The sequence below is a fragment of the Thermobia domestica genome, chromosome 11 (genome assembly GCF_964235325.1).
Source record: "Thermobia domestica chromosome 11, izTheDome1.hap1.1, whole genome shotgun sequence".
Taxonomy (NCBI): Eukaryota; Metazoa; Arthropoda; class Insecta; order Zygentoma; family Lepismatidae; genus Thermobia; species Thermobia domestica.
Genome location: NC_137464.1, coordinates 111,058,815 through 111,077,386, shown reverse-complemented (window position 1 = coordinate 111,077,386; position 18,572 = coordinate 111,058,815). Strand labels below are relative to the sequence as shown.

General features: G+C 38.4%; 1 protein-coding gene across 1 annotated transcript in view; it reads right to left on the bottom strand.

Annotated features, from left to right (window-relative positions):
- The window catches only part of LOC145665233 (uncharacterized), a 33,427-nt gene extending 17,450 nt beyond the window's left edge, over nt 1-15,977 (bottom strand). Inside the window, exon 1 of the mRNA XM_081732521.1 lies at nt 14,575-15,977. Coding sequence (XP_081588647.1) covers nt 14,575-15,977 — 1,403 coding nt within the window. The remainder of the gene's footprint in view (nt 1-14,574) is intronic.
- Nucleotides 15,978-18,572: the final 2,595 nt, after the last annotated feature.

The following is an 18,572-nucleotide window of genomic DNA, read 5'->3' as shown; positions in this document are numbered from 1 at the left end:
GGATTATGCGCGATAAATATTATAACTGTTACATTTTTCATTCTCTGTTGCAAGAAAATAATTGGCATAAGGATAGGACATGTGCTTAAATGCAAAATTACATAAACGGTCTGGTAGTTTTAGTGAGAACGATCCGTCAAGTGGAGGTGGGGTAAGTTCTCAAACATACAACGTCTTATGTAGGTGCACCACGCAACCAGTTACTAGGGAACAAACCCCGAAGTAGGACTGGTATCAAAACGAGACAGTACGAGACTACTTACAGTATAGTTTCCTTTCAATCGACAAACAGCGTTCTCAGTCTCGTCTCGATAGTCTCTAAATAAATTGTGTGAAATTATTCCACACTAAATTTGACAGTAGTTAAATAAAATATTTCTCCTATAGTTCTCCCTTATTACTTCAGAATATGTCCTGGGTGCACCATTTTCTACTAGATAAAGCATGAATTAGGAATACATATACAACATTCAAAAATACGTCTATTTCCATTAAATATACTCATTCTTTCTCAAATCATTTGTTTACTAATTAAAATACCCGGTGTTCCACGGGGAGAATGGGTTTATATTTCAAAGATATATTTGAGATTAGTTCTTCCCAGTAGAATACGTATTTGAATCGGAATGAAATAGTACGGATCCATTTCCAGCAGGAGGAAATGAATAAACTTACCGCTAACAAAGAATAAAGCCTTGGGCTTTAATGCAGTCTTGGGAAGTAACGTAACGCAAGTAACGCGTTACTTTTTAAGTAACGTTTCCTAGTAACGCGTTACATTTTTTCCAAAGTAACTGTAACGGTAACGCGTTTCAAAATTTAAGTAACGTACCTAGTTTGCGTTACTTTTTTCGCGTTACGTTTCGGATGAGTAACTACAATATAATGTATATATTTTTTTCGGAAACAAATGTTTCTTTCCTGTAAGTGAATTTCTCAGAATGAAACAATCGAGCATGAACTACGTATATCAGTGACCGACAGTCACTGACACACAGAGGAACAAATAAGTTCATAGGGTTTTTGGAAGATGACAGCCTCAGGGAAATCACGTGTACTGATTGCAAGCACCTGAAAGATTTTGTCGTAGAATTTGACAGCTCCAAATCAATACATTCAATGAGTGAACTAGGAGTGCAATGATACCGGTAGTCTATTTTACTTTGGTGTTGTTTTTATAAAGATGGAGAACGAAAATATTTTACCGTTCGAACATTTGAAAGAATACTTTTTTCTTAAGAGCTGAAGATGATGGTGGACAGAATTTAAAAGTAAAGTGTCTGAAGTGCCCCGGCGGAAAATCTAAACAACTAGGGTGCCAAATTAACGATATACAGTAAGGGGTTAATATGAATAAACTGTTCTGATGAGAAGTCCTACTTTATTACTAGACAATAGTTTGCTGATGGTATGTAATATTGGAGTTCTTTCAGATCAGTTTACTTATCCTAGAGTCCCGTTGATTATAAAGTTTGAAACTAGTTTTAAAAGCATGTATCGATTTTAGGGTTACTGGCAAGTTTTGATTCACTCTCAGTTCATGTGTTCTCATTTTATTAGTTTTAGTGTAATGTTTCTCTATATTCTGAATTTTTAATTTTACATAACAACATTGTTATTATTATATAATTAGTTCAGCAGAATAATAATAAGCAATCATTTTTTTCTTACGCATAAAGATGAGCACGAGTCAAGATAAAACTCGACTCGACTCGAATTCAAGTCGAGTTTCAAGTCAAGTCAAAGGTAATATTCTCGAGTCGAATTCCTAGCCGATTCAGTTTTTTGCGTCGAGTTTCGAGTCCAGTCGAGCTTGATAAATGGCTCGTTCGTTTTAACTCGTCTTGAAATCATGGACTGATTACACTGGAAAGCGAAAGCCATAAGAAATGTAAGCTAAGCAGTAATATGGAATACTTTTAGTGCTGCTCACGAGAGGAGACACTGCTCGCATCTCGTCTCGTCTCGATACCAAGACCACAAGAGATTTTTATAACAACCTCAGCTCCGCTCGGCTCAACTGAGATGGCTCGAGCCGGCTCGCTTGGGATGAACCATCGACTCGAGCTGGCTTGGTTGGGATGAGCCATCTGCTTGGTCCGGCTCAACTGAGCCGAGGACTCTAGCCGAGTCGGTTCGGTGAGTTGTTGGCTCGGCTCACTTCTTGGTTCGGGTCGATAGTGAATGAGCTGTGAGCCGAGCTGCTCGAATCGTTGACAATTCTAAACCCGGGCCGAGCAGTTTTGAAGGTATTTAGCCAGTGCCCTATAACTTTTAACAGTGTTCGGCTCGAGCTCGAATACTCAACCTAGACCCTCAACCCAAATTCAGATTCAAATACAAACCGCTTATCTTTCATGTTTATATAGTGTTGTTAAAATTATTATTATTATTATTATTATTATTATTATTATTATTATTAATAATAATAATAAAAAGTTGTAATAGTAGTAGTGTCATTGATAATAATTATATTGTCTGTGTAATATACTTGACGAGAGTACTCGAAACAACATACCGGATTTGGCTCGACTCGACTCGAAACTCGACCCCAATTCGAGTCGAGCTGCAGGAAATTTTTCGAGCCGAATTCTCAGGTAAAGCTCAAAGATGTATGTTTCTAGTCGAATCGAGTTTCAAAGAAAACTCGCTCGTGTCCATCCCTACGGGTAACGCAGTATGGCATTTTATCAATGTTACATTATATAAAAATGTTCATATAACACGTAAAAATTTGTCCTTGCATTTACATAAAGTGATTCAGAAGTGCAATAATAATAATAATAATAATAATAATAATAATAATAATAATAATAATAATAATAATAATAATAATAATAATAATAATAATAATAATAATAGCGGTAGTAATAGTAGTACGGAAAATTGAAGCAATTTTTTCACATTAAAGTTTCGGACCTAAAAGTAACAGTTACTTTTTTGGGGCAAGTAATTTCTAAACCACTTTTCTCACTTTGAATCTCCTCTTCACCCTTATGACACGCATAGGTTCAAACCGAAACTTTCTCAATGGTTGGAGGATGCAAGGCTACTGTACCATACGCGTACAACCAATATGGGACTATGGTAGTGAGTTGTGGAGTTTGAGCAGCAGACACGGATAAACCACGCTTACATTTATATTTATTAAAATCTCATATTAGGACTTATTCTTCAAGACAAACTTTTAACAAACTTTTAAAATTCTGTTCTTCTTCTTCTTCTTCTTCTTCTTCTTCTTCTTCTTCTTCTTCTTATTATTATTATTATTATTATTATTATTATTATTATTATAGCAATAGCTATATGAAGCAATTATCTCGGCCAACTTCGTTAATATACAGCATTCATCAACCCGTAGTTGTACTCTTTTGCAACAGCAGTTGTTAGCTCAATCGGTAGAGTGCTGACTCATGGTTGGAGGGTTGTCAGTTCGAAACTAGTCCGAGTCGAAAGATTATTTTCAGATTTAATCCTTCAGATGGAAATGTTTCACTATTCATTTTTATCTCGTAATTCTGGATAGAGATGTTTGGATGTGAAAAAAGTATACTAGAATATAAGCAAAGAAAGATAAATTACGTGATACCTTTTGCAATTTTTAACTATATTTTCACCTATCTAGGACGTTTCTGAAAGTTCAGAGTTCTATATCTCTTTTCGCACTCTTACGTGTCCTTTAACTACGTAATTCCTACACTTACTTCATAAATCACATATACATATATTACAGATATATCTCTTTCTCTTCTCTCTACATCATGTCTGGAGATAAATGTTTTGACAACATATTACAGACACGATTTTTTTAAAAAATAATACGATCTACGATATCAGTGATACAAGTTGTGGAGTTTAACTAAACATATAAAACAATAAATAGAAAAGCTGAGAATACGAATCTTTTAAGAGATGACAGTGCACTGATGCTTCAAATCTGTCTTTACTCCTTATACCTATGTTAATTCCCTAGCCAAAATAAAACTCTTCAAAATTAATCACAAATTCTTATACAACCATCCCTTCCTTGGAGTTCGAGGCGGTCACATACACGTCACGGCGATGTAAAGGCACTTTTGGCGACGAGGATACAAATACGGATACGTCAGAAATCCCTAAAGAATATGGATAATTGAAACGAAACTTCGTATTGGAACAATTTGCAAAACAATAAATGAAACATGTATTAATTTTTGCGGAAAAACAGTGTTGTGAGCCTAGGCCCCATCCGAAAAATAAGTAAATAATACCGTAATAGTGAAGGAAGAATTGGACCGAAGCAAATGAAATTGTGTGTAGATATTATATAGATCCTATGTAAAATAAGCCCTTTCGTGTTTCTCAAGTGTCCATATCCGTTTTGCTTCAAATTTGGCAGATCAAGAGCAAACTCGAAATAAATCGACACGTGCTTTTGATTATTCGCAAAGACACTGTAAGGGTTAAAGGTGTCTCCTGAAATACTATAAAATACAGAATATATATTCTGTTTGTGCGTATAGTTGATCTGCCAAGAGACACGACACTTGTGAAACACGAAAGGCCATATTTTACATATTCAATATCTACATACAATTTCATTCGCTTCCGCTCACTTCTCCCGCCACTCAAGGCCTCGTTCCAATCAACAGTTTTTTTTTCTTTCAGGAAAATACGAAACACGTTTTCCCTCATCTTACCTCTACAATATTTGTGCACATTTCATTCACTTCGGTCCACTTCTTTTTGCCTTTCGGGGTCAAACTAAAAAATTTTGGAATGGGATTTTTGCCCCTAAAAAGCGCTTTTTCCCGGAAATAAAAAAAAAACATTCGTTTAATTTTTGCCTATTGTTCATACACAAACTTATGTTGCAAATCTACATGTCCTTTACACACATCTGTCATACTGTTACTAGCACTTTCGATTTTTCGTGATCAAAGTTTGAGCGGTCGGTGTCCCACCCAATCGTTTTCTACAGGAAAATACCAAACCCGTATCCTCATTTTCGTCTGCAGTATCTGTGGATAATTTCATCCACTTCGGTTCACATCTTCTTGCCTTTCGGGCGTCAACATTCAAAATTTTGGGTGAGGGCTCTTGCCCTTAAAAGCATTTTCCGCAGAAAATAATAAAAACGGTATTCGTTTATTTTTTGCGTATTGTCCATACACAAAGTTTCGTAGCAATTCTTCATGTCCTTTACACACATCTGACATACTGTTACTAGCACTTATGATTTTTCGTGATCAAAGATTTGGAGGGCTCCGTGCACCACCCAACCCTGTTTTCCAGGAAAATATGAAACCCGTATTCCTTCCTTTTATGTTTACAATATTTTTACACAACTTCATTCACTTCGGTTCACTTTTTCTTGCCTTCCGGGCGTCAACTTTCAAAATTTTGATTTGGAGCTTTTAAAACCGAAACCGTTTTTCTGTAGAAATTTAAAAAAAACTCATACCCGTTATATTTTTGCGTATTGTCCATACACAAAGTTTCGTTGCAATTCTTCATGTGCTTTACACACATCTGACATACTGTTACTAGCACTTTAATATTTCGTGATCAAAGGTTTGAAGGGGTCCGTGCCCCCCCCCCAACTTGTTTCTTCAAAGAAAATACGAAACCCGAATTCCCTCAATTCTGTCTACAATATCTGTGCAAAATTTCATTCACTTCGGTTCACTTCTCACCATTCGGGCGACAACTTTCAAAATTTTGATTGAGAACTTTTTCACCCTAAAACCGTTTTCCCGTAGAAAATTTATGAAACCTGTATTCCTTTATTTTCGGCTTATTGTTCATACAAAATATTTTGTTGCAATACTTCATATCCTTTACACACATCTGACATAGGCCTACTGTTACTAGCACTTTTGATTTTTCGTGATCAAAGGTTTGGAGGGGTCCATGCCCCACCCAACCGTTTTTCCAGAAGCATACGAAACCCGTATCCTAATTTTATGTCTGCAATATCTCTGCACCATTTCATTCACTCCGGTTCACTTCTTGCCTTTCGGACGTCAAGTTTCAATATTTTGGGTGGGGCTTTTCTCTCTAAGCCTTTTTTTCGCAGAAAATAAAAAAAAAACTTGTATTCGTTTATTTTTTGCGTATTGTCCATATACACAGTTTCGTTGCAATTCTCCATGTGCTTTTCACACATCTGACATACTGTTAGTAGCACTTTTGATATTTCGTGATCAAAGATTTCGAGGGGTCCAAGCCCCACCCAACCCTGTTTTCCAAAAAAATACGAAACCCATATTTCCACATTTTATGTCTACAATATCTGTGGAAAATTTTATTCACTTCGCTTCACTTCATTTTGCCTTTTGGGCGCCAATTTTCAAAATTTTGGGTGGGAGCTTTTACCCCTAAACCATTTTTCCGCAGAAAATAAAGAACCCGTATTCGTTAATTTTTTGCGTATTGTCCATACACAAAGTTTCGTTTTAATTCTTTATGTCTCTTACACACATCTGACATACTGTTAGTAGCAGATTTGATTTTTCGTTATCAAAGGTTTGGAGAGGTGCGTGCACCACCCAACCCTTTTTTCCCGGAAAATACGAAACCCGAAATCCCTCATTTTATATCTACAATATCTGTGCACAATTTCATTCACTTCGGTTCATTTCTTTTTGCCTGTCGGGCGTCAATTTTCAAAATTTTGGGTGGGAGCTTTTGTCCCCTAAAACCATTTTTCCACAGAACATAGAAAACCAGTATTCGTTTATTTTTTTGCGTGTTGTCCATACACAAAGTCTGGTTGCAATTCTTCATGTCCTTTACACACATCTCACATACTGTTACTAGCACTTTTGATATTTCGTGATCGAATGTTTGAAGGGGTCCGTGCACCACCCAACCCTTTTCTACAGGAAAATACGAAACCCGTATCCTCATCTTACGTTTGAAATATCTGTGTACCATATCATTAACTTTGGTTCACTTCTTCTTGCCTTCCGGACGTCAATTTTCAGTTTTGGGTGGGAGCTTTTGCCCCCTAAAACTATTTTCCCGCAGAACATAAAAAAACAGTATTCGTTTATTTTTTGCGTGTTGTCCATACACAAAGTCTCGTTGCAATTCTTCATGTCCTTTACACACATCTCACATACTGTTACTAGCACTTTTGATATTTCGTGATCAAAGGTTTGGAGGGATCTGTGCCCCACCCAACCCTTTTCTCCAGGAAAATACGAAACCCATATAATCATTACACGTCTTCAATATCTGTCCACAATTTCATAAACATTCGCTCACTTCTTCTTGCCTTTCGGGCGTCAGGTTTCAAATTTTTGGGTGGGGGCTAGTAAATGTAATGAACATGTAAAAAATTTTCCTGTAACATGTTCAAAATGCTTACAGAGACCTCTATGCGACAAGAACCAAACGCCAATATTGTGCAACGACTGCAATCGTCAATTTTACGGCGAAAAATGTTTTAATAATCATCGTAATATTGTATATCATCAAGCGGAACTTGTATGTAAAATGGTGAAGCAATGTACTAAATGTTACAGAGTATATTCTTTTGTACGAAGTGGACAATGCATTCATGATTGTAATGAGATCTTTTGTAATGTATGTAAGAAGATTGTTCCAGGATCGCATCAATGTTTCATGCTTCCCGATCAACAATGCTTGAAACCTGGTGTTCCATCGCTCATGCATGCAACGAAAGCCTTATTTATTTTCTACGATATAGAATCCATGCAGAACAAGAACATTGGCGATAATATGTTTGTTCACGTTCCGAATTTATTGGTTGCACAACAAGTATGTTACGCATGTGTTGAAAACAATAATGTTCAGCAGTCTTGCAGTACGTGTGGTCAGCGCCAGCATATTTTCCAAGGAGAGGATCCAGTTTATGATTTTCTCCAATACTTGCGAGAACGTCGTCCCAATATAAATAGAATTTTCTGTCTCGCTCACAATTCGAAGGGCTATGATGGACATTTTATTCTTAAGACCATGGTAGAACAATGTCAATGGAGATCTGACGTCATATTAAATGGGACCAAGGTACTGAGTTTAACCTTGAATAATCTGACGTTCATTAACTCTGTGAACTTCCTGCCTATGACATTAAGCAAATTGTCGAAAGCGTTCAATTTACCTGCAACCAAAGGATATTTCCCTCATTTTTTCAACACCAAAGAAAATCAATCGTATATTGGACCACTTCCAGAAACGAAGTATTATGGTGCAAATGAAATGTCCGTCGAAGACAGGAACAAGTTCATGCAGTGGTACAACGACCATCGTAATAACACGTTTGATTTCCAGAATGAAATTATCAACTATTGTATTCAAGATGTCAATGTGCTGTGACAAGCATGTGTTTCGTTTATGACGTCATTTGAAGCAGAAACCAAAGTGAATCCTTTCTTGGAGACGATAACGATTGCAAGTGCTTTCAATTTAGTATTCCGCCGGAATTTCCTCGAACCCAATACCATTGGAATTCTACCGGCACATGGTTATCGAAGGAGAAGTACGCAATCGATGGCTGCAATGCAATGGCTGGCCTGTATTGAAAAAACCGAAGGAAAACAAATCTTACATGCGGCTCGACAAAAAGAAGAGTTTATTGCGGGATTCCATGTTGATGGCTACTACCACGATCCTGGGACTTTAGAGAAGCACGTCTATGAGCATGCCGGCTGTTTTGAACACGATTGTAAAGTGTGTATTACTATAGGCCGTAATCAGCCCATCTACGGCAATCCAGAAGACACCATGGAATTCCGTTATGAACTAACGCAACGAAAAAATGCAACACTGCGTGAATTGGGGTACATTGTACATGAAATGTGGGAGTGCGAATTTAAACAGTTCTTGAAACAAAATCCAGCAATGACGACGTATCTCAAGAATTAACCGTACATGAACCGCAGACCCTTAAATCCAAGAGATAGCTTTTTGCAGGAAGTACCAATTGTGTGAAATTGTACCATCAAGTCGACGAAAAAGCAGGAGAAAAAATAAAATTTTTCGATATTGTTTCGTTTTATCCGTTCATAAATAAGTGCGCTAAATACCCTGTAGGACATCCTAGAATTTATCTAGATTGTGATGAAAATATACCACCAATAAATAAAGTCAATGGTCTGATCAAAATGACGATATTGCCAAGTCGCCATCTTTATCATGGTTTCCTCCCTTATTGATGCAACAAGAAACTACTGTTTCCACTGTGTACTGCTTGTACCGAAGAAATGAACACAGACCCTACAGCAACGTGTACGCACAACGATCAGGAGCGATGCCTCACTGGAACATGGGTGTCATACGAAATACAAAAGGCAATAGAATTAGGATATCAACCGGTAGAAATCTTTGAAATTTGGGATTATGACATTGAACAATATGAGCCCATCACGAAAACAGGTGGCTTGTTCACGGAATACATCAACACGTTTTTTAAATCGAAAATGGAAGCTTCAGGATGGCCGAGTTCATGTCACCGAAGAAGACAAAACAAAATTTATACAAACCGTCCTGGAGCGTGAAGGTATTGCATTGGATCCGACCAAAATTGAAAATAATCCTGCACGAAGAAGTTTATCTAAGCTTTGTGTTAACTCTTTATGGGGCAAGCTTTCACAGCGTACAAACTTTAGCCAGACTACAATTATTGATCAGCCGGAAGAACTTTATGAAAAACTCATTTCCACCGACATTGAACTTCATCAAATTGTACCCATCAATGATACCATGTTGTATGCGTTGTGGGAGTACAATAAACATGTGCCTGTTCAAAATCGAAACAATGATGTCGTTTTAGAAGCATTTACAACATGTCAGGCACGTCTGGAACTGTACAAGTACCTAGAAATGTTGCAGGAACGTGTTTTATATTTCGACACGGATTCTGTGATATTTACAGAAAATCCGGGGGAGCCAACCATTGAACCTTCCACGTACTTGGCGTGCGTATCGGATGAGATGGAGTCTTATGGACAACGAGCGTACATCAAGACATTTGTTAGTGGAGGGCCGAAAAATTAGTTTAGAAATATACAATCCAGACACCAACGTCACCAGTTATATATGTAAAATTAGAGGTTTTACCTTAAATTACAATGCAGGACAGCAATTAAATTTCAATACGCTAAAAGAAATGATTACAAATCAATGCCGTGGACAAGTCACCATTACCATCCCCCATAAAATATGCAGGACCAAAGACCACACCATCGTCACTCGCAAGGAAGAAAAATGTACAGCATCCAGTACACAAAGCGTCGATTTAAAGAACTCAATTCCTATGATACGGTTCCGTAGGGGTACGTTAAAAAACGGAAGTTGGAACTGGAAAAATAAGATGAAGAAAAAACTGTAAATACCAATGAGGCCGCCATTGTAACAGTGTTTTTTCCTTTTCCTTTTTCCTCCTTGACTATAAAGCAGTAACACTAAGAAAAATGCAGTACCCAGAAGAGTTCATAAACCACCAACACCATCAGTGGAAGAAATGCAGTCATCTCGCACCCGAGGAGGAAGATGGAACTGAACAGAGAGTGTTACATATCCATCATTTACGAGTAAGTTTTATTTCTCTCTTATCAATATTTACTCGTTTTTATTGTTTCAGGAAAAAAGAAATTCATTAAGTAATCCATTGTTTCTTCTTTTTCTTTACAGGATATGTCTGCGAGATTCGAAGATGATGACACATCCAAAATATTCATTAACTAGATTCTGTATTTATTCTGTTAATAAAATTGTACGAGAAAAGCACATACCTTTCGTTAAAATACAACAAGTTGAAAAAAATGTTTTATTTCTTGAAACCCTGAACACTTGTTTTCAAATGATGGTAATCTTGAAGATTTAAGGTAGGAAATATAAAATTTTTAGAACGAATTATTTTCAAACTAAGCATTTGGTTTAAATGCTTAGTTTGAAAATAATTCGTTCTAAAAATTGATTTGAAAATTTAGTTTTTGAAATTTGATTTTTAAATTTTTAGTTCGAAAATTTTGTTTAGTTCGAGAAAAAATTTGATTTGAAAATTTTTAGTTCGAAACTTGTTTTTAAAAATTGGTTCGAAAATTTTTGTTTTGAAATTTTTGGTTTGAAAATTTTAAATTTTTTGTTCGAAAAATTTTTTTAGTATTGAAATTTTTTAGTTCGAAAAAAATTGATTTGAAAATTTAGTTCTAAAATTTTTTGATTTTTTAGTTTAAAATATTTTTAGTTCCAAAAAATTTTGTTTCAATATTTTAGCTCAAAACTTTTATTGAAATTTTTTGTTTCAAAATTTTTTTTAGTCCGAAAATTTTTTTGTTGACTTTTTGTTTCAAATTTTTTGTTTCATTTTTTGGTTCGAAAATATTTTGTTTGAATTTTTTTAGTTCGAAAAAAATTTTAGTTTTGAAATTTCTTTTTAGTTCGAAAAATTTTTAGCTTGAAAATTCTTGCACTCTGCGGAACCGTTTCGAAAAGAATCGGAGCAGTGTAGGCAAGAAAAATCTGGCAACACTGTTTCCATCAATGAAGCGCTTACTGACCAACAAAACGCTGAACGTTTAAAAATCGCTTAAACTCGCAACAATGTGTTATAAGAGTTCTAACAATGAAATTTACAAGCGACAAAGATGGACCCCTCTTTCAACATTGTTAAAATAAATGTATCCTTTCAGAGACATAGGCTACTAATTCAAGGACATGATCTCCATACGTAAACATATAAGGCTGGCTGTCTCTCCATCAAGGTAAGAAAGCTGGTAATCATGATATCTGTCAAAGAGAACGATAATATTTAATGTAAATTTCAGTACAATATCATGATACCAAAAAGGGTTATTTAAGGAGGGGGTTGAGCTCTCCATGGGAAATTTAAGGTGCCAGAAAGGATAACCATAAAAAGGGAACAAAATTTCTAAAATCCCGGTCAAGGGTGGATCGCCGTCATATCACTCTGAATTTCCCGCATGGGCTGGAGGCTAAGATCATGTGACTTCTATCCACCAATCAAAATCGAGGTACCAAAACATTCTTCTTATCCATAAAATGAAACGAATTTCAAAAATTCAGAGTGAGGGATTTCCCCACGTTATACCATGTAACCCGTTCACCTTGTGGTGGGTCTAAAATCATGTGACTTCTATCAACCAATCAGTATCGTAGTACCAAAGTACACATCAGAGAGGATACCCGAATTTCAAAAATCCCAGGGTCTAAGATCACGTGACCTCTACCAGCCAATCAGATTCAGGTATCAAAGCACTCACCCGTAAAAGGGAACGAATTTTAAAAAATTCCAGAGGGTAAGATCACGTGACCTCTACCAACCAATCAGCATCGTGGTACCAAAGCACTCATCTTACCCGTAAAAGGGAACGAATTTCAAATATCCCACGACCTAAGATCACGTGACCTCTGTCAGCCAATCAGAATCAAGGTATCAAAGCACTTATCTTACACGTAAAAGGGAACGAATTAAAAAAAATCCTCGAGCCTAAGATCACATGATATCTATCAACCAATAAGCATCGTGGTACCAAAGCATTCATGTTACTCATAAAAGGGAACGAATTTCAAATATCCCATGGTCTAAGATCACGTGACCTCTGTCAACCAATCAGAATCAGGTATCAAAGCACTCATCTTACCCGTAAAAGGGAACAAATTTCAAAAATCCCGGTCATAAAAGAGAATGAGGGACTTCCCCGCGGGGTGACTCATGACGTCATACCACGTGACCTGGAAATTTGAAGTGAGCATGTGGACCTGTATAACTGGCAGAAAGTTGTAGATCAAATAATTGTATTAAAAGCGTTTTTTTTGTCCAGCTAGCGGACGCTAGCTACTACCTGAAGAGGGTTACGCCCTCTGTAGGGGAAGAGATGCAAGAAAATATAGTACGATGTGCAGGAATCAGTGGTGGGGATATGGGTAGATCCAAAAACTTTATTGCACATACTTTAACGGTCTTTATGGAATTTAACCATAAACATGAGGTAAGGTAGCTACATACTTCAGTGAAGGAAGTAATAACTGGTAATGATATTATGTGAGATAATGAAATGAAGTGCGAAACACATTACAACACATATATTCTGTTAGTGGAACAAATGCAGGTTATTTTCTCGCCTAGGGGCGACGCTAGGCATTAATGAAGACACAGGAGCCCTGTTAGTACAGAAGGTGTTACTGTGCGTATGATGGCCATATGTGAGGTAGATGATCGGCTGTAGTGTATGGCTCGTAGTAGACGGCGTCAGGGTGGTCTGGAGGCAGAGTGTAATGGTACAAAGTGAATAGTAATGAGAGCGGAGGGTACAGAGCAGCAACGGAGGAGGTACTTCGAGCGTGGTCGGCAAAAGTTTGCTGAAGGAGTGGATGATTGTTGTGCAAGCGCTGAGTGATATATTTAGTACGTAGTGTTTCTAGATGATATAGGATGTGCGGAAATGTAAGTCTATGGTAGAGATCTTGAGTGGGACTAGGTAATTTGATACGAAAAGCCTTTCGCAAGGCATGACGTTCCAGGATGAGTAATTTCTCGTAGTATGAGGTCGGAGCAGATATCCAAGCTGTAAATCCGTACGTGAGAATAGGGCGGAGAAAAACTTTGTATGTGTTCAGAATTGTATGAGTATGGAGTCCCCAGGTAGTTCCAGCAAGACTTTTCAGAAGATTGAGGCGAGAGTACGCCTTCTTGGAGATATCTTTCAGATGTGCTGTCCAGGTTAGATGATGATCGAAGGTTACTCCTATATATTTGACACTGCGAGTAGGCTTTAACGGTACATCTTGTACAGTGAGGTTCAAGAGTGTTGGGTTGCGATGTACACGGGAGCGACGCTTCGGAGCAAGAAATACAATAGATTGAGTTTTTGCTGGGTTTATTTTCAGTCTCCAGTGGGAGCACCAATCAACAAAGGCATTGATAGCATCCTGGAGAGCCAAATTGAGCTGATGAAATGTTTTTCCCGTGGCAAAAAGTGCAGTGTCATCGGCATACTGAAAGAGCTTAACAGAATCTGGGATTGCTGGGAAATCAGAAACGAATAGGATATATAGTAAGGGCGACAAAGCCGATCCTTGGGGAACTCCAGAATGAAGAAAAATAGGAAATGAAAAACTAGTGTTGATACAGACGTAAGCCAGTCGACAGCTAAGAAAATTAAAGATGAATCGAAGATAAGCAATAGGCAGGCGAAGCTGTTTGAGTTTATAGATGAGAGCGGGATGCCAGACCTTGTCGAATGCCTTCTCGAGATCAAACAGGACCAAGCAGGATGGATTGCCTGTGTTAAAATGATTAGATATGGAATTTGAGAGGCGAAGCAATTGGTCATTAATACTAAAAGAAGGTCTGAAACCAGCTTGTTCGAGTGGAATGACGTCACGATGTGCCAGGTATGAATGAAGACGTTTGACAATGATCCGTTCCAATATTTTACTGAAGGTCGATGTTAGTTGAATATGACGGTATGAGCTAACAGAAGCAACAGGTTTATGTGGTTTGAGAAACATAAGAGTTTCGAAGTTTTCCAGTCAGCAGGTACAAAGCCAGTGCGAAAAATAAAGGTAAAGATGTGACAAAGCAGATATAAGACTACGTACGGACTTTCTTTAATGTGTCTATATGTAATAGAATCCATGCCAGGGGCTGTGTTACGTCTGTGAACTACAACTGAATTGACGTCAGAGATAGAGATTGGTGCAGTAAGTGGATTGTTGTCGGGCAGAGTGTGATTAACATTAGGCTGGAGATGAGGAGAATCCAGATTGAGTTTGTCGACTGGATGCGAACGATGGGGATAGTCAGGTGCAAGAGGTGTAAAGATGTCCTGGAGATACCTTGCAAACGCATTTGCCTTATCTGTATCGGTATGCAGCGGAGAATTGTTGTCGATAAGAGGATATGTTGTGCGAGTATTTTGACCTGTAAGCTGTCGGAATCTTTTCCAATACTGAGTGGGATGTGAAAGTGAGCCGAGATTGTTGCAAGCTTTGACCCAGCATCGTAATTTGTAAGCCTTAAGATAGTTGTGCACCGTTCTTTGCAACTGCCTGTAATGATGAAGAGAGTCAAGGTTGCCAGTGGCAGCAAAATCTCTATAAAACTGCCGGGACCGTTTGATCAGTGGTAAGTATTGAGGAGGTAAAGAGGGTCGAAAAGTTGAAACTGTTGACTTAGGGATATATTTGTCTGTGGCGTTATGGATAACATTAACTAGAGAATCCAAAGTTTCAGAAAGTTCTGATTCTGTAGCTGGTGGATGTAAATGATGAAGATGATCCTGAAGATACGATCTGTAAGCTGTCCAATTTGCTTTATCGTAACGATAGACAGTACGGGGAGAAGAAGACTGAGAAGTGGTAGTTACACGAGTCTGAATATCTAGTTTGATTGGAGCATGATCGCTACCAATGAGATCAAGAACGTTAACACAGCTACGATGTGATATGTTGCTCGAAACAATAACTATATCTGGAGTAGTCTGACTCGTGGGACGAGTCGGTTTTGGAAGTGGCAGAGTCACTCCAGTAGTATGACTGGTGATGTAATTGAGGAAACGGTCCCGTTGCGTATGTGTCCGGCTATGTAGATTCACATCTGCCATAATTATGTAGGTGCGCAAGGTATTGGAGATATACTGAAAGAAGCTGAACGGAATATCGTGCCCAGGACGGATGTATATGGTTGCTACAGTCACATACAATTCCTGGTAGTATAATGATGTGATAAGGTATTCAGGAAGATTATGCAGAGCCGGAGAATGACTCAGAAAGGGGATAGAAGGTGAAAACCAAATCGCTACTCCCCCGTTGGCTCGCATAGCAGGTAAAGTGCTATCTTGACGTAACAATTGGAAGCGAGGTATGCGGCATGACAATCGGGATGTGAGATGTGTCTCATTAAGGATAAAGGCATGGATTTGTTCTTCGAGTAAAAGTGCTTCGAAGAGCGGCTTATGCTGTGGTAAAGAACGGATGTTTAAGAACAAGAAAGAAAGCGCCATAATGCAGTGAATAATAATATGGATGGCTAGAGAATAGCTCTTAAACCTCGGTTTCGAGTGCATTTGAGTGATAATAGACATTATTGCCGAAATATGTTGGGCAGATATTGGCGTGAAAAATTGCCTTAGCCGCGGTTTGAATTTGTTGGGCGATGTGATCTCGAAGGAATGCATGGATATTTTGTAGCGAGAAAGTAAGAAAGGTGAGAAGTTGATGGACAGTTACAGGTTGTTGTAAGACTGGATTGGCGGGTGGTTGGATTTGTTCCGGTATGCGTAGTGGTGCCACAGTTTCTGGTTGTGTTGGTTCGGGAGCTGGTTTAGATCGACATTTATAACTGTATGTCGGGTGAGAATGATCCTGACACGTGGAGCAGGTTGGAGGCGATTGTAAATTTGTACAGCTTCTTGTAGGATGTGGGCCAGAACAGTAACCACATTTGAACGGATTTCTACATTGAGAAGTAGAGTGTTGACCATAAACCTGACACCGTTCACAGCGAAGGGGTAAAGGAGCGGAGGTGCGTGATGGTTCAACACGATGGCGCTGTTTATAGATATAGGCGCCATGGGTGAGTAACTCATCGATAGTCTGTTGAGAGCTTGTAAGAACTCGCACAATGTAGGTCAACCCATGATCGTTTCTGATTCGGATACATTTTATGATATTGTGCCCTTCCAGTTTGAGTTCTTCAAAGGCCTCCTCGTCACTGTAACTCGGATCCACCCCTCGTATAACGACAGACAATGTTGGTGATTTCCTCGGTGGTGCTGGCTGTTTCGGGCGTTGGTCGCTAAGTTTTGTCATGGTTGATTTGGAGCCAAAAATCTCAAAGCTGCACTTGTTCCGTGTCGTACGGAGAAACTCCGGGTCAGGCGTCATAATAATCATGCCATTCCTAGTCTTGACTATTTGAGTGATGTTCGCCCGAGGCATGTATTTTGTGATCTGTACTAAAAGTAGCTTTGGATTTGTAAATTTTGGATCAAAATTCTGAAGCAAGAAAGAATGGATGGTTGGTCGACTAGGAGGAGGCAGGTTTGGAAACTGGCGGTCATCCTGAATGTCAATGATCATGGATGCCTCGGAGCTGGCATCGCTTAGCTCATGTTGACGTTTAGCGGGTGGTAGTTTTGTGGATGCAACAGGAGAACGTTGACGAGCTGATGAACCCTGACTGCTAGAAATCCTTTCCAGAGAATGGCAACGTCGTCTAAGCGGTTTCCCGAATGAGCAAGAAGGTTCCGGTGCTATAGGTGGTAAGCCAGAATATTGTCCAATGACATGTTAGGACGCCATAAGTCACGGTGTAGGCAATGAGTGAAATAGTGTGACGAAATGAAAAGATGAAATGAATGAATGATGAAGCTAAGCTTCCAAAAATATGTACACTAATGTGTACGGTAACGCAGTCTCCACTCGAGTGAAACCCTTAATCTCTCCCACTCTCTCGCCCGTTGCTGAGACTTGCCGTACTTGCGTCCACAAATACGTAATAGTCACAGCCTGGACTTGACACTGAGAAAACAATGCCTCCAATGGGAAAGCTGGAAACCAGCGAAGTATGTGATTAAAAGTTTTTTTTTATTTTTTATTTTTTTATTTTTTTTAGTGCTAGCTAGATGGCTAGCTCCCCCAAAGGATTATACCCTTTATATGGGAAGAGAAGGAAGAGGATTGTGGATACAAGGTATATAGGCTGGTCTATGTGTACATTCTTTATTTATTAGCTTCAATAACAAACAAACAAACAAAAAAATAATAATAATAAACAGGTATATTGCGAAGTGAAATAGAGAAATAGATGTGAATGTATGATACAACTGCAGACATTATAGCATTATGCTATAATCATAAGGATGGGGAGTAGGTATTACTTCGAGCAATGGCATTGCCTTTATTTTGGTTACGGGATCATATGAAGGACATTATAGCTTTAATGCTATAATCATAAATGAGGGGAATATATGAAATGTAAATGAAGTGCATCGGACATCACAACACGTGGGATAGGTTAGTGGACGAATGAGCTTATCTTCCGGTCCTGGGGTGGCTCAGGACCATGATGGAGACAGTGGGAACCCTGTTAGAACAAAAGGACTACTGTGCAACATAGGATGGAAAGATGAGAGGTGAATAATAGTCAGTTTTATAAGCAGCAACGGCATGAAGATCGGGATGATCAGGGGGTAAAGTGTAATGATACAAAGAAAATAGAAGGGAAAGTGAAGTATGATGACGGGGGTGAGAAGGGGTATAAGCTATATCAAAATGCATAGTATCTAAGAGGAGGGCATGTCGTTCCTCGAACCGTTTAGTAATATACTTCAGTCGGAGTGTTTCGAGGTGGTATAAAATATGAGGAAAAGTTAGATGCTCATAAAGTTCATGTGTAGGGCTGGGTAATTTAATGCGAAATGCAATACGTAATGCATGGCGTTCAAGAATTTTTAGTTTCTCGTAATAAAAGGGAGAGACGTTAATCCAAGCCACGAACCCATACGTTAGTATTGGCCGGAGAAAAACTTTGTATGTGTCTAGGACGACAGATGATTTGAGGCCCCAAGTCGTTCCAGTTAAGCGTCGTAATAGTT